Genomic DNA, 15653 nt, shown 5'->3' with positions numbered 1-15653 from the left:
CCATTAGCCAAAGCCAGGCTATCAGTTAACCAAAACTTAGAAGCAGACCTTCATCTACTGTACTTATTCAGATTCGTCCCCAGGTTGTCAGGACGAGAACGGAAACAGGACCCAATAGCGTTACGTTTCTCACAAGTTTTATTGAGAGAAAGAGGAAGGCCCACGATCCGGTGTTTGCTGGACGCAGGTAGCAAGTCGCTATCGCACTCGGAATGGACCTTCCGTAGCGAGCGATGGCGGTGTCAGGGACGTAAAAACTGGTCGGTAGCCGGGACTGGGAGAGCAAAGCGTGGTCGGGGGCGGAAACGAGTCGTAAGCCAGGACGGGAGAGTAGACGTAGTCGAGAACAAAAATGGGCCGTAAGCCGGGTCGGGAGAGAAGACGTGGTCGGGATCAAAACAGGTCGGAGCCGGAGACAAACGGGAGCAAAAACGGGACAGGCGGGAGTCAGGATCGAAAAAAAGGTTTGCCGTGTAAAAACAGAGGTTCGCAGACGGACCGACATTTAAGTCGGGACAGGGAGCCAATCAGAGCCTGCAGCGGTTGGCGCCAAAAGAGCGACACAGGTTATTCACATCGGTAATCATGACACGGGTTTAAGCTAGCTCCACACGGCTCGCCTCACTTTAGATGTGACAACATCACAACAGCGTTCTTCAGGTTTCATTATTTCCGGATAAACGAAAAACGCACTTTTCGATCATTTCCGTCCGATAATGTTCCAGTTGATAACAATCATTGGAATTAACAAAGACAAGGACTCTTGTTTTCTCGGTTCATGTTTAATGAGGAGGAGCAAAGGGGGAAAAAGACATTTCTCTGCTGCGTGTTTTCAAGCAATTTCATGGATAAAAACTATTTACAAGGAGGAGGACTCTGCCTTCACAAACACATGAGTAAAAAAACAAAACAATGACGTTAATAATAATAAGTTGATGACTGAACCTTCAAAACACTGATCCAGATGAGATAAATGCCATTGATATTTACAGAATACTGTTAGCTATACAAAGACTTCGTATTCTATAATCGTAGGCACACTCCTTGCCGACTTCTGCACGTCCACCTTATTGCTCACATTTTCTTTTGTAGCAAGGAGGGGGGTAAGCGGTGCAAGGGCTGATGGGAAAATTCGAACATGCTCGCCGGACACATTATGGAGTACACTTGATAATGTTACATTTAGTGGGTTTTTTCATATTCAGCCTGGCATTTTATGAACAGTATTAAATTCAACCTCAGTGAAAGGTTTACAGTGCTTAGCGATCAGCGTCGCGACCTCGTGGCTCGCCTTTGTAGCATTTTCATTTGACTCGTAGGGTCTCGTGAAAAAGCGCTGCTGTGCCGATAAAACAGCCTCCGGTTGCTTCACCTTTTCACAGCGTTTGTTTCCAATTAGCTTTTTGTGGTCTGCATTTTTTTTCTGGTAGTGCCTTTTCAAATTATATTCTTTGAAAACAGCCACAGTCTCTTGGCAAATTAGAAAGAAGCAGTTGTTTCGGATATAGGTGAAAAAATACTCCAATTTCCAATTGTCCTGGACAGGCAGCCCTTACAGTCAACTTTCCTTTTTTTTGGTCGCCGTGTCGAAAATGGGTGGGGGCTAAAATTTTCACAGAGGGCTAAGAGCAAGGCTGTCAAAGGGCTACTAGTCAAATGTTTTTGTTTTTTTTCAAATGTTGTGCAAATCTATTTTATACTGTGGTCCACATTACTGGCTGGCCAGTACTAATTTAATCACAGGCTGTAACTGGCCCCCGGGCCAGACTTTGGACATGGCCCTGTTAATTATTACCCACACCTGACTCTAATCAAGAAACTGCTATTTAGAGACTGTTAGCATTAGCTGGAAGATGGCATTGTGCCACATTCTGACAAACTAGTTATTTTCCGTCCCCAAACTCTTAAAAAAATCAAACTTTGCGGTGTTTGTGCGCATGTTATTACATTTCTAAGAAGCCTGTCTGCTATTAGTCGATGTTATATACAATACTACTGTGGTAATGGTTGAACTACCTCAAAAATGCCTTTTGCTTTCTTCATTCAGTTCAGAATCACGTGTGCTACATAAAAACTTTTAAGTTGGTGATACAATACATTAATATTGCACTGATACTAAAGGGAGAATAAAAAAAACGTTCTTGATAACCATGCGTGAAGCTTGCAAATATCAGGAAATACAAAGACCCTACCCCCATAAGGAGCACTGCTGTAACCAACCTACGACTGCAACTGTTATTAAAAATGAGAAGGCGATACAAGCAAGGTAATCTTCTAAGGGGCTTGACAATCCTTACAAGTGTAAGTTTTAAATCTGCTCTTGCCATCTTCTCCTGGTGCAGCCGCCTGCTAACTCCACTAGACCAGCTGAAATCACGTCACACCAAAGGTATTTCTTTTTTTTTTCCCTTTGCATGAAATATTGTTTAATATGCAAGTATATTACATAAATACATACAAGTACATATTTACTATATCATAGTATTTTATTTTATTGATTTTATCTGGGCTACCAGAGGTTTGGAGCTAATTTAAAGGTTTTTATTACCCGCTATATGACCATTTTACTTTGCGATCCACACCTCACAACAAATTAATGTCATATCCCACGGGCCGACTGTACGTGCCCAATTAAAAGTTCAAATTCAGAGGATAGGTGAATATCACAGTATTGTCTTCTTAATAAAAAATAACATTTCAAAAATATATATATTTTCCCCACATTAGTTTAACAAAATAACAGATCTAGAAAGTGCTTTGAATTGATGTCTGATGAAATTCCTTATATTTTAACCCACAAAAATTAATTTCTAAACAACTTTTAAAGGTAAATGCTGACAATGTCATGAGAAAAAGACCCATTTTCATTTTGTATTTGACATTGTAAGCATTCTAAAAATGCCCCAAAAATATGTTTCCTAATTGGAGTGTTTTCTTGCGACAATATGCACAATTATTCACGCACAAACTCAGGCAGGGCTCCTTTTTGAGGCTGAGAGCTATATTTTGGTTACCGATTGGCGCAACGGACCGTGTATTTCATATAACCAACTATGTTAATTCACTATTACAGTGTTATTATTGTGTTATTACTATGTTTTTACCAGGTTGTAATAAGGAGTCGTGTTAAAATGAGCTCAAATAGATTCAAAATCATGTTTCCTATCAAATAATAGCCCATCACTCGGGAGATATTCCCAGAACTTGTCAGTTGTCTACTTGGGTGATCTGTGAGATAACAGATCTGTCCAGATCCATTTTTCTCTTTGGTAGGTCTGATTGTTTCCTGTTTACAATATTTTGAAGTGGTCCACTGTTTAAAACAGTCCAAAAATAGTGCTTTGGTACTATCTTGTGGCATTTTAATGCCAAGAAACTCAAATTTTTGGGAGGTTTTACTTGTTTAATTACAAAAATAGTGCTTTAGTGCTTTTGTAGCATCTGAGGGATATTCTAATCCATTTTGGGTAGAGGGATACATTGTTTTCGTGCACAATGTTTTGAATTTACGGTAGTATCGTATTTGAGCAATTATCGATCTGTCGAAAAGTATCACTTACTACAACATACGGAAATCAAACCTGCTTGGCACAATGACAATCCCTACCACTAGACCACCAGTGATATATATTACATACGAAAAGGCATTGAATGATCACACTGTTTTTACGGTGCTTTAGGTGAATGTTAGAGCTTTTGTAGCATCTGAAGGATATTCTGACCCATTTTGGGTAGAGGGATATATTGTTTTTGTGCACAATGTTTTGATTTTACGGTAGTATCGTATTTGAGCAATTATCAATCTGTCGAAAAATATCACTGACCACAATGTATGGGAATCAATGACAATCTCTACCACTAGACCACCAGTGATATAGACTACATACGAAAAGGCATTGAATTTAATATCATGATCACACTGTTTTTATGGTGCTTTAGGCGAATGTTAGAGAAGGGAAAAAACAAAAAATGTCAAAAATCGCGACGAGGGGGAAAGGACTCTTTGGTGTATCTGACGATGAGTCGGACCTTAAATCAATACGTCGTAAATTGTTTGTTGGTATTTTGTTCGTAGTTTACGTTGACAATAAATGATTCTAATCGCGGCAGCACGTATTTAACGTGTGTAACTTGGTTTGAACCGAGAACATTTGAGACCAGTTTTTAAGAAGAAACGAGGCGTGTGCGAGTTTAAAACGATACGCTAGTTCGTCACGCTCCCGATGGTGTACCTAATAACGTGGCCTGTGAGTGTGTATCCCCACCTCGTAGATTGAAGATGTCAAGATCCAGCGATGACAAAAAGGAAACGCGATTAGAAAGAAAGCAGCTAGGCTGTGTAACAAGTAGTATGCGGTACACACATTGACAACTAGGGGAAGAAGAAGGGCGGGGCAAAGGGCGGCGCTCTACAAGTCCGACTCCGGCATGTCCGGCACGTCGGCCATAATGTATCCGATGCCGTAGCGACCGTTTGGCGCGGTATCCGTGTCGCCGCCGCTTTGCTTCCGGTAGATGCCGTTGGCGGGGGAGGGGGAGGGAACCTCGCTGGGGGGAGTCTTAACGCGAAGGAGGCTGGCGTCGTCCCCTTCTCCGGGCGCGGCGACCTCTTTGATGATGCGACCCTTCTTGTAAGAAACGGACGAGATCCCGCCGGCACCGTCCTCAATCACGTTGAAGTAACGGAGCGCGAAGACAACCGGCACCGGCAGCACCGCCACCACTACCAGGGAGATGCACACGGCCACGCCCCATGGAGGGAAACCCACCAGCTTCTCTTGCGCCTAATGTGATACACAAGAAGAAAACTATGTTAAAGGGAGGCAAGGTAATAAATGTGTAGGGATTTTTTTTAACTTTTTCATTAATTGAGCTCTTGAAATGAATTTATAATCCTAAAAAATTGAATCGATGAACCAGATTAATGAAAATAACACACACAATTTATTAACACAGAGAATAAATGATAGGAAAAAAAGCAGGGGGGGGTACTGGAGATTAAAGGAGTTTTCGACCGCTGAAAGTTCTTTGGACAAAAAGAAAGTTTCCTGCTGTAATGCTCGTCGATTTGGGGAGATTCCCTTGTACAGAAAAAGACGCTCATTCTCAAGAACCAGCAAACATGGTGTTAAATTTGAAACCATCCTCTTATTTGTTGTTGAGGAGAGATTTGGTCTTGTGAGCCGTATGGTCACAATGTATGCCACACGTGCTGATCTCAAGGCCGCAGTGCAGACCTGCACGACCGCGTCAAGTGGTTGACATGCGATGAGGCAGGGAGGGGAAAAAGAGGACAAGCTATCAATCAGCTCCTCTTTTTGTGTGGAGAAGTGATGCTTGACCAGATAATGCCTCTTTGGGTGTGGTCTCAGATATCTGAGACCGTTGGGTCTCGTGCGCCGGGTGGTTGCAACGAAAAGCCCATGTGCTAAGCTCAAGACCACAGTGCAGGCCCGCACGGCCTCGCCACGCGACTGCATGTGAGGCAGTAGAAGAGAGGGCGAACTATCGATCAGTTCGATCAGTTCCTCTTTTTATATGGACCAGGGACGCTTGACCAAGGCATGCCTCAATGGGCGTGGTCTTAAATATCTGCCACTCGCAGTAACGGGTAACTGTCTTTGTTGCTAAGTTGCTAAACTTGTTAGAAAGCCAAAGAAGTGAGAAATTAGCGTAATGTTATGTACTTGAGAAGGCCCCTCCAATCGATATAATTACATACGGTGAGAACATTATTTTATCAATACATAGACTTGGATGTTTTTATTACTTTCAAAACGTCATGCTATCAGATTTCATGATGGTACATGGTGAATTGGTACATTCGGGAACTGTCCAAAAGGGGACGCAATAGTTCCATCCATTCCAATTTTGTGCCGGGCTTATTTGCTCTACAAATGACACAAGTAGTCATCCTCCTTTAATTACTGTGCCTATTATAATCCTCATTCTGGTAACAAGACATTAACACGGTAAGAACACAAGGTTTCTACACCTTTTTCATGGCCATATTCAAGCACTTTTTAAGAACTTTCAAAGACCATTTCTTCAAGTGTAGCATTCATTTGTGTGACATGTCATTGGACAATGCCATACAAAACTAATGTCAGCTGCCAATAATCACAAGGGAAAAAGAAGCGCAATGGCAAAGCGAAGCCACCAGAGAACATCGTCTGTTTCATTTTCAAACAGACTTGTTGAGAATTATGGCAACAATTTCAAGCATTCACAAGCACTTTAGCCAAAATTCAACCACTTTTTAATCCTCGAAAACACAACATTAAAATACAAGAATTTGAGGATTTCAAGCACCCCTGCAAACCCTGACACCAATGACACGAATCAGAAATGCAAAACAAACTGATATCTCATCCCAATAATCACTGACAAAGAAGTTATCAGCATCAAATATGTTTGAATAACATATATTTTTATATATACTATTTTATTTTTTAAATATTTATCAGCGGTAGCAAGGTTTTTCGAACAAATTAGCTAATGATCAAAGGTGTCTATCCTTTTCCATTTGAACCAATCTTTAGAACGGAGTAATGTCCTGTTTTTTTGACTACTTTCTCTGTCTCTACTTGTCTTAATTTCCGCATGCTTTTTCCTTCTTTCCTTTTTCAGTCTTCTATCCCCTTTGTTCATTGCTAGTTCATTGTCGTTCTCGTCACATTCCAAGCACCAATGTCCAAAAGCTTTCGTTTATTCAGGGTACTGAACCCCAGCCGTATCCCCCTATTTTAAGTACTGCCTAATTAACTCTTAGACTGCTGACTTTGTGGATTGGATGACTGGATCACCAAATCTTCTGCCCATCTTTTGGTTTATGTTTGTTTGCTTTTGGTGTTCCGGATACCGTTGCTTCAATTCCTGCGTTTCCGTGTATAGAATCCTGCCCTAGAACTACCGTTTTATTATACTAACGTGCGTCTGCATTGTCCTTCGTCACCATACCGAGTGAGTCAATGCTGTATTTTGTTAATATGGCGCCTGACGAAGTGTCTGAGGGCGACCCACCTGCTCCTGTATCCAGGCGCTGTAGCTGGGCGGCGTCATAATAAGCTGGACGAAACTGGATCCCAGCAGCACCAGCAGCAGGATGGGCGTGATGAACTTCCACATGTAGTAGTAGAAGCGATACGGCCTGAAGCCCAGCATCTCCTTCAGGTCCTCAAAGAACCTGGCGGCACCAAACGGACTGTTAGGATTCAAACTTAAGTAAAATATGTATTTTCTTCTTATTTTCAACGTACTTGTCGATGCCGTAGAACCAAGCAATGGCCAAGTTCTCCAGGATGACCACAATGAGCAGAGGCAGCGTGGCCGAGTAGTCGTCGAACATGGTCACGTAGTAGTTGCCCGAGCGCTGCACGAAAACCAGGCCGAGAGAGAAGGCAAGCACGCAGCAGCCCACTGGACACAATTTTAGGAACACATAGGTGCAACCATTTCTTTGTGGCAGGACTCAAAATCAAGGATGTCTTGATACAACATACGATTAAAAATTGTGTTTTAACTATTATTGTCATTACCATCGAATACACTAAATATGTATTTAAGGTGGGTGTAAGTCTGGAATTTACAGTTTGTATATCATACATATTACCTGAGATTTTTGATTGAATCCAATACTAGTTTTGATATTAAACCGATATCCAATATCGTATTGGAAAACCCCTTCAATTTATCTACTTCTTATCTTCATTATTATATCTACCTAAACTTCTCCATTTGTGGAATGCTCTTCCCCCTGAGATCCGATCTGCATCCTCAGTGGAAATGTTTAAATCTAAGCTTAAAACTCACTTCTACTCTATAGCATATGAATAACCTAAACTGCTTACGTGTAATAACCTGTGAAGCCCTTTGAGACTCTTTGTGATTAAGGGCTATACAAATAAAAATGACTTGACTTGACTTCAGTCAGTCACTTCCATTGAAATATACAGATATGAAATAAAATACCTGACCCTCTGTGTGAGAGTTTGGATGACATCTGATACTGGCTTGGGGGATGATATTTTTATTGGGAAACCTTTACTAAAGTGTCTATTCAGGTATCTGTTATCTTTAAATTCAAATTAGAAAAGGAATACCTACTGTAAATATTGGACTCTTTCAGTCATTCAGTGTCAATGACAACATTTACTTCAATTTGCATATCAGTTTTCTGTACCACTTTATCTTATTAAGTCCATCCCAGTTATCTCCTGGGCACACAGAGACCTACAACTCACTCATTCATACCTAGGGGACAGTTTTGGGGTTTTGAACCAAGACCTCAGATCTGTGCTGCAAACTCGCTAACCACTCATCTGCCGTGCCACTATCAGATATCATCCTTCCATCCGTAGTCTTCCGTTTATCTGGGGGCGGTTCGCGGGGGCAGCGGCCTTAAAAGGGAAGCCCAGACATCCCCACCCCCAGCCACCTCTTTCAGCTCATCCGACGGGATCCCGAGGCGTTCCCAGGCCAGCCTAGAGACAGTCTCTCCAGGGTGTCCTGGGTCGCCCCCGGGGCCTCCTGCCGGTGGGACATGCCCGGAACACCTGCCGAGAGAGGCGTCCAGGAGGCATCCTTATCAGATGTCCGAGCAACCTCAACTGGCTCCTCTCAATCCGGAGGAGCAGCGGCTCTACACAGAGTCTCTCCCGGATGACTGAGCTTCTCACCTTATCTCTAAGGGAGAACCCAGACACCCTGCGGAGGAAACTCATTTCAGCCACTTGGATCCGGGATCGTGTTCTTTCGGTCATAACCCACAGTACATGACCATAGGTGAGGGTAGGAACGTAGATCGACCGGTAGATCGAGAGCTTTGCCTTTCGGCTCAGCTCCCTCTTCACCACGACGGACCGGTACAGGGTCTGAATGACGGCAGACGCTGCACCGACCCGTCTGTCGATCTCCTGTTCCATCCTACCCTCACTCGGATCAGATATCATTATTATTTTATTGATTCCTCGCAATTGCTATGTCTCACTTACCGGTCAGGAGCTCCTTGCGCACTTTGAATGTGTCGATGAGAGGGGTGAGGATGCCCTCAATGGTTCCAAACATACTTCCGAGGCCCAAGTTGACCAGCATGAGGAAGAACATGACGGACCAGAAAGGAGAAGCTGGGAAGTGCGTCATGGCCTCGGTGAAGGCGATGAACGCTAAGCCTGTGCCTTGCACTGCCTGGTGGAGGTAATGCATGATTGGTGAGAAATGTTAACACTATGCCTGTGTAACTACCAGTTTAGGATTATGTATAAATGCTACTGTTTTTAGACCGATACTAGTACAACCCTTGGTTATGAAGTAGTAACTGGTCGTGCTCATTCATATGATAGACCATACCTTGTTGAGCTCGTTCTCGATGCTGCAGGACTCCAGTCCGAGTTTGTCAAAGTCGCCTTCCTTTACGCCTCGGATAATGTCGATCATCTGATGGTAGTCCCCCACGCTCACCTTGTGGCTCAGGTTGATGTGGTTAGGGATCAGGTTAGCTTCGATGCCGTTGCCCAGAAGATCTGCGATCTTGTTGCTATTGCTAAAAAAACAGAAACAGTTGACACTTACAATGGGAAGTAACACTCTTATTTTTTTTAAACCTAGTAACGACATAATTAAAACATGACAAGTTGTTATTTAAGAGTATTTATTAGATAATGTTTAGGGATATTGTGAGCATGAGGACTTTTTAAAAACTCTGTCATTACATATGTTTCATGTTGACCATGTCTGTGTATTGTCTGTACAGCCGTTTGAGACTGTAGAGCAAATAAGCCCAGCACAAAAATGACTTCGACATTATTTGTTTCAAATAACTCACTTTGGAATGGATGGAATGACTGCGTCCCCTTTTGGAATGTTCCTGGACGTACCAATTCACCGTGTACCATAATGAATAACATTAAGTTTTGAATGTAATTAAAGCATCTAAGTTAATGTATTGATAAAATAATGTTCTCACTTAATTATGTTGATTGGAGGGACATTCTCAAGTACAGAACATTCCGCAAATTTCTCTCTTCTTTGTCTTTCTAACAAGTTTAGCAACTTCAAACACCGTCATCTGATCCAGGTGGTCTCAGATATCTGAGACCATCCCCAAAAAGGCATAATCTGGTCAAGTGTCCCTGGTCCATATAAAAAGAGTAGCTGTCGATAGCGTGTCCTTTTTTTCTCCTCCCTGCCTCATTGCAAGTTGGCTGTTTGGCACGCCCGTGCGGGTCTAGACTGTGGCCTTGAGATCTGCACGTGGACCATACGGAAAACAAAACCAAATCTCTCTGCAACAACAAGAGGATGGTTTCAGATTTAACACCATGTTTACTGGTTCTTGGGAATGAGCGTTTTTTTATGTACAAGGGAATTGACTAGCTTTATAACAGGAAACTTTATTTTTTATTGTCCGGATCGCCAAATGGTTACCACGAGTAGCCATTCGTGTACATTCTTCTTTTTTCTTGATAATATCAAGCTTAGTTTACAAGATTGTCATGTTTTTGCTACTTGCTTTAGCATCACTGCTAGCCTTGGAACCCATCGCAAATAAATCTATCTATCTACCTCGGTCATATCCCTCAAGAGGGGTGACCGACAGCAAGACAAACACATACAATCACAAAGAAAATAAAAGGGAAAAATAGCAAAAAAACACACACAAAATTTTTGGGACCCTGGCCAACCCAAATGCCCAAACACCCAAACAAGTTAGGCACCTCGGCTCCCAAGCTGGTCATGCTTTCGTCCCTCCCGATGAAACGGGACACAAGAAAGCGGCCATGTCACTCGGGTCAGGGTGACACAACACACTCTTTTGTTCAACAGCAGGGCCTGACAGCTTTCACTGGTTTACCCCTGCCGCATCAAACAGGTGCCCTGCCCATCCATTAGAACGCGCCCAAACATCCAACTATCCTTTTACAACAATTGCAAATAAATACAGTGCAAAAAATATAGTATTGTATTGGTGACTTGCAGCCTTTACGAAGCATGGACAATTATGAACTGAAAGAAAAGAAAGGCATTGTGGGAGGTAGTTCAGCTAACAGTGTAAGTGCACTTTAATGACGCTGTGATGCAAACCAATAGCAGACCAGGATTTAATATAACGTCGAGCAGCTCGTCATTCACACGAACACTGCAAAGTTTAAATTGTATGTTTTTTGACATGCAAAATACATTTTGGGTGATATATGGTGGGGAAAATACCGTAAAGAGGGTCCGAAAACATATTATTCTACACCGTAACGTGAGAATGTGGGCAGGGTTTCTGTGTAATATACATGTATAAGCTTTAATAACATTATCCATTAATTTACATGGAAAGGAAAAAATTAATCTTATTTTCCCTTAGTGTGATGTGATTTGAGCTGGTATTGTGGAGTAGCGGGTGGATGCAGAGGAGACGAGGTTTACAGAATCGAAAAAGAAAACAGTGACACTAATGGGTAAGCTGCATTAATGCTCGATAAATAATATACGTGCTCTCTTCCGAAATGACAGAGAAAACGAATAGCAGAGACTTACAGCGCCACGCATCTTCCATTCATAATGTTGGCCTTAAAGCCCAGCACGGCAAAGACGACCAGGGTGGCTAGCACCGACGTGAAGAAGTTGATGAAGGACACCAGCACGGCGTCAAAATGGCAGTTGTTGTCGCGCTTGTTGTAGCTGGAGAAGGCGATGACGCCGCCAAAGCCCAGGCCGAGCGCGAAGAACACTTGCGTGGCCGCTTCGCGCCACACTTTGGCCTCCAGCATGATCTCCAACTAGGACATACCAAAAGACGTCAATGGTGAGCTACCTCCAGGTATCGGAAGACAATAAAGAAAGATCTGATGATTAATCACTTGAAGCCACGCTATACTATTCAACTTATTTCGTGTGTTTTTATTGTTTTGTTTGGTTTGTAAAATCGTTTTAGTTACTGGTATCATTCCTAAAAGACAGTATTTTATCGATTATTGGTAATGGGAAAATGATCTATCACTATCAAGGAGGACATGTTGTGAAATAGATAGAATGACAGTCATCTTTCCAAGTATGTTATTGTCCTATGATAATTTTGCTCATCCACCTTAGTTTTAACGTTGCACTGCTAATGCTATTGCGCCTAGCTCCATTGTCGCCGCAAACGTTAGCAACTATATAAGAATGCAGTTCAATCTAATGAATGTTAAACATACCCGATACAAATCCTTTTTGCTTGTTTGATCTATGTTTACCTTAATTTATTGCATTTCTTAATCAAATCATGAGTGCTGCGAATGCTAACACCGCTAGGAGTAGCGCTGCTAATGCTTATTTGTCTAGTTTCACTTCAGCTGCAAACATTAGCAACTAGTTATACTAGCATTAGTGACTTGTGGCACACAGTACATGCAAATTCAGTTAACTGATTGCAGCTAGTGTCGTTAAAGCTATTGTGATCAGTTGCACAATATTTTGAAAAAAAAAAAAAAAAGATTTGTTATGTGGATGCCAGATGGGCTATTTAATTTTATTATTAATAATATGTAAAGTTACAAATATATACGAAATATTTTCACAAGTTTAATTTTATTTATCAAGTAGCAATATTTAAATTTTACAATACTATTACATTCACCTTAAACTATTTCGAACTAGTTTTTCAAAGAAAATTTGAACAATAATACTTAAATAACGTTGTGTTTACAAGGCAAGCATTTTGACCCTGACTCCCGTCGGTCCCGCTTTTTGCACCCCTTTTTCTACCCGTCCATTCCTGATCTTCCCGTTTGTCTCAGGCTACGGCCTGTTTTTGTTCCCGACCATGTTTGCTCTTCTGTCCCGGTTTACGACTCGGTCAAAAATCTAGGTGTTGATTATATTTGATCCTAATCTGTCGTTTCAGTCAGACGTGAAAAATATTACTAGAATAGCTTTCTACCACCTCCGTGATATTGCAAAGATTCGTTTGATGCTGTCCCAATCAGATGCAGAGGTTTTAATTCATGCTTTTATTACTTCTCGGCTTGATTACTGTAATGTATTGCTTTCTGGTCTCCCGATGTCTAGCAGCTGGTTCAGAATGCAGCAGCTAGACTTCTGACTAAGACCAAAAAGTTTGAGCATATTACTCCTGTATTGGCCAACTTGCACTGGTTCCCAGTCCACTTAAGATGTGACTTTAAGGTTCTCTTATTAACATATAAATGTTTGCATGGTCTTGCACCCTCTTATCTCTCTGATTTGATTTCCCCCTATGTTGGTTTAAGATCAGGTAATTGTGTCATTTTTGTGATTAAGGGCTATTTAAATAAATTTGACTTGACGACCTGTTTTCGATTCCGACTACGTTTTTGCTCTCTGTCCTGGCTATCACCCTGTTTTTCCGTCCTCGACACCGCTATCCCCGCTACGGAATATCCACTTCCGTATTCGAATTACGATCCAATTCTGTAAGCGGCTTGCTTCCCGCGCCCAGCGAGTACCGGATCGCTGGCGCAGCCCTTCCTCTTTCTATCAATAAAACTTTTAGTTAACGTTACGCGATTGGGTCTACCCTTTGTTCTGGACGTGACAAAGTCGGGTCAGGCCTGGCCCCTCTCTCACCGTTATTTCTATTTTATTTTTTTCCCTTCTGCACACCATGCAATTACTTTTACTCAAGTACCGGTAATTATTTGGATGACTGCTTTTTACTTCTACCCGAGTAACTGTTATTTTATTTCAGTAACAAACTTCGGCGCTGCACCTCATCGTTGTGCGTACATTGGAGCCGAAGTGCAACTTTGGGTTTACTTCCTGCCCGGTCACACAGATCAAGTTAATTGGTCGGGTTTGGGCTGGTTCAGGCTTTTATACTCGTGGGTCAGGTCCGGCTGGATTTTTTTTCTTACCTCTATCTCAAAGTTTTGTTTCAATGGTGACGGAAGCTTGGAGCAAAATCCATAGCCTTGAAAGTTGATTGGTGGATAATTGCGCACATGACAGTCAATAGAGCTACACAGATATTTTTCTCACACTTACTCTTAAGTGGTAAGTAACACCTTTATTAAAATCAGATATTTGTAAGTTTGTAAGAGATTCTAGATAATTTTCTTTGGAAAAATCAAAGTGTTTAGAAAAAAACGACGAAGTAACCTACCTTAGGGGTAAACATGTGTCGGATGCCGTCCATAGAGCCCTCCAAGAGTAAAGAGCGGACCAGGAAGCAGATCAACACCACGTAAGGAAACAACGAGCTGAAGTACATCACCTAAAAAAACATTGAAACAGAAAATTGTGATTACAATTGTGTGGCACTTCGTAATAGTATTTAAGGTTGTTTTTTTTAGGGAAAAAAATTACCTAAAATGTTTAATTATTGAGTGTTTGTACCCTCAAAAACATCAGCCAACAAATCCTTCAAAGTCAAAGGTGGGGTGTGTAGGTGTTAAAGGTAATGATTAAAGTAGATTTTTTTCTTTATTAAGTATATGTTAGCAACTGAGTTGAAAAAGCCTTTATATAAATTTTTCCCACCACGCCTATCTGCTTTACCATTACTTTTACACACCTGTCAACCTGTACGGTTTTGACGTACAAAGTACGTTTTTTATGCATTTTAAGACGAGTACGACGTACGAGGAAATCTGTACGGAAAACCGCAAATTTGTCAATGATAGGTACCATCTGGTATACACCGACTATCACGAAACGGCAAATCAATCAAGTCAAAGGAGTTCGCTGCGGAAGCCTATATCTCGGTATTGTTTTTTTGTTGCAAACAAAGCAAGCGGTTTGATAGAATAGAATAGAACAGAATATACCTTTATTGTCATTGTTGCAAAATGGGTTAACATATTGTGACAACGAAATTACTGTGCTACTGTGCGCAAGCGTCTGCCGCCTGGGGATTTACCATCATGCATCATTCCGAAAAAAAAACCCAAAAAAAAAAACAAAAACATATGGTGTACGATTATTTTGTATTTTGTATGGGAAAATACGACAGTTTGTAGGGGCATGGAGCTGTGGAGGTTGACAGGTATGCTTTTACTCCATTGGTGTTCTAGCCCCAGAGCGCATTAGGCTGGAGAAAAGGAAAAACCTGGAATGAGGGGTTGGAGTAATTTGAAAATGGAAAAAGTAAGAAAAGGACCATTTCAAATACAGTCCAAATGTTGACTGAAACCCCCAAAAATATGAAAAAAGAAGAGCACATCTAAGTCATGTACAACCAGCTTGACAGAAGCTGCAATGATGATTTCAGCCACGAGATTGCGTCAACTAGTAGAATTGTTTGAGGTGACGGACACAACCTTTAAATTAAAGCTGTAAAATATTGCAGTTTAGTTGTTTTTGTTTCTTTTTCGACATAAGAAATACTATTGACAGTTTTTAGTTATATGTGCTGACATTTATCTATGCTAATGTAACACATCGATTTGCGTGCAATGTAACTTATTTATAATGTATCTATTAAGTTGCTGGATGAAACTTTTTTACATTTCTGATACTTAAGATTAAAAAAACAAGGACAAAGACACTTGAAATAAACGTTTTTATAATTAAATTTGTACAAAGTCAGAATAAATGGATTTACATTAGAGATAATTTGAGACATTTAAAAAAATAATGAACAAAAGTTGCCTATGTAACATTTTAGTTGTGTAACTTTATGATAATCAGATCACATGGATTTACCT

General features: G+C 41.2%; 1 protein-coding gene across 1 annotated transcript in view; it reads right to left on the bottom strand.

The window, feature by feature from the left end:
* Positions 1–763: 763 nt before the first annotated feature.
* slc6a15 (solute carrier family 6 member 15) overlaps positions 764–15653 on the bottom strand; it is a 40043-nt gene continuing 25153 nt past the window's right edge. The window contains exons 6-12 of the mRNA XM_088340457.1: positions 14111–14221; positions 11527–11768; positions 9349–9541; positions 8994–9186; positions 7260–7419; positions 7024–7186; positions 764–4784 (exon numbers count right to left, since the gene is read on the bottom strand). Coding sequence (XP_088196583.1) covers positions 4410–4784; positions 7024–7186; positions 7260–7419; positions 8994–9186; positions 9349–9541; positions 11527–11768; positions 14111–14221 — 1437 coding nt within the window. The 3' untranslated portion in view covers positions 764–4409. The remainder of the gene's footprint in view (positions 4785–7023; positions 7187–7259; positions 7420–8993; positions 9187–9348; positions 9542–11526; positions 11769–14110; positions 14222–15653) is intronic.

Source organism: Urocampus carinirostris, chromosome 7, assembly GCF_059441175.1.
Source record: "Urocampus carinirostris isolate Australia breed hairy pipefish chromosome 7, RoL_Ucar_1.0, whole genome shotgun sequence".
NCBI classification, from domain to species: Eukaryota; Metazoa; Chordata; class Actinopteri; order Syngnathiformes; family Syngnathidae; genus Urocampus; species Urocampus carinirostris.
The sequence above is the reverse complement of the archived record's forward strand: the minus strand, read 5'-3'. Positions and strand labels throughout refer to the sequence as shown.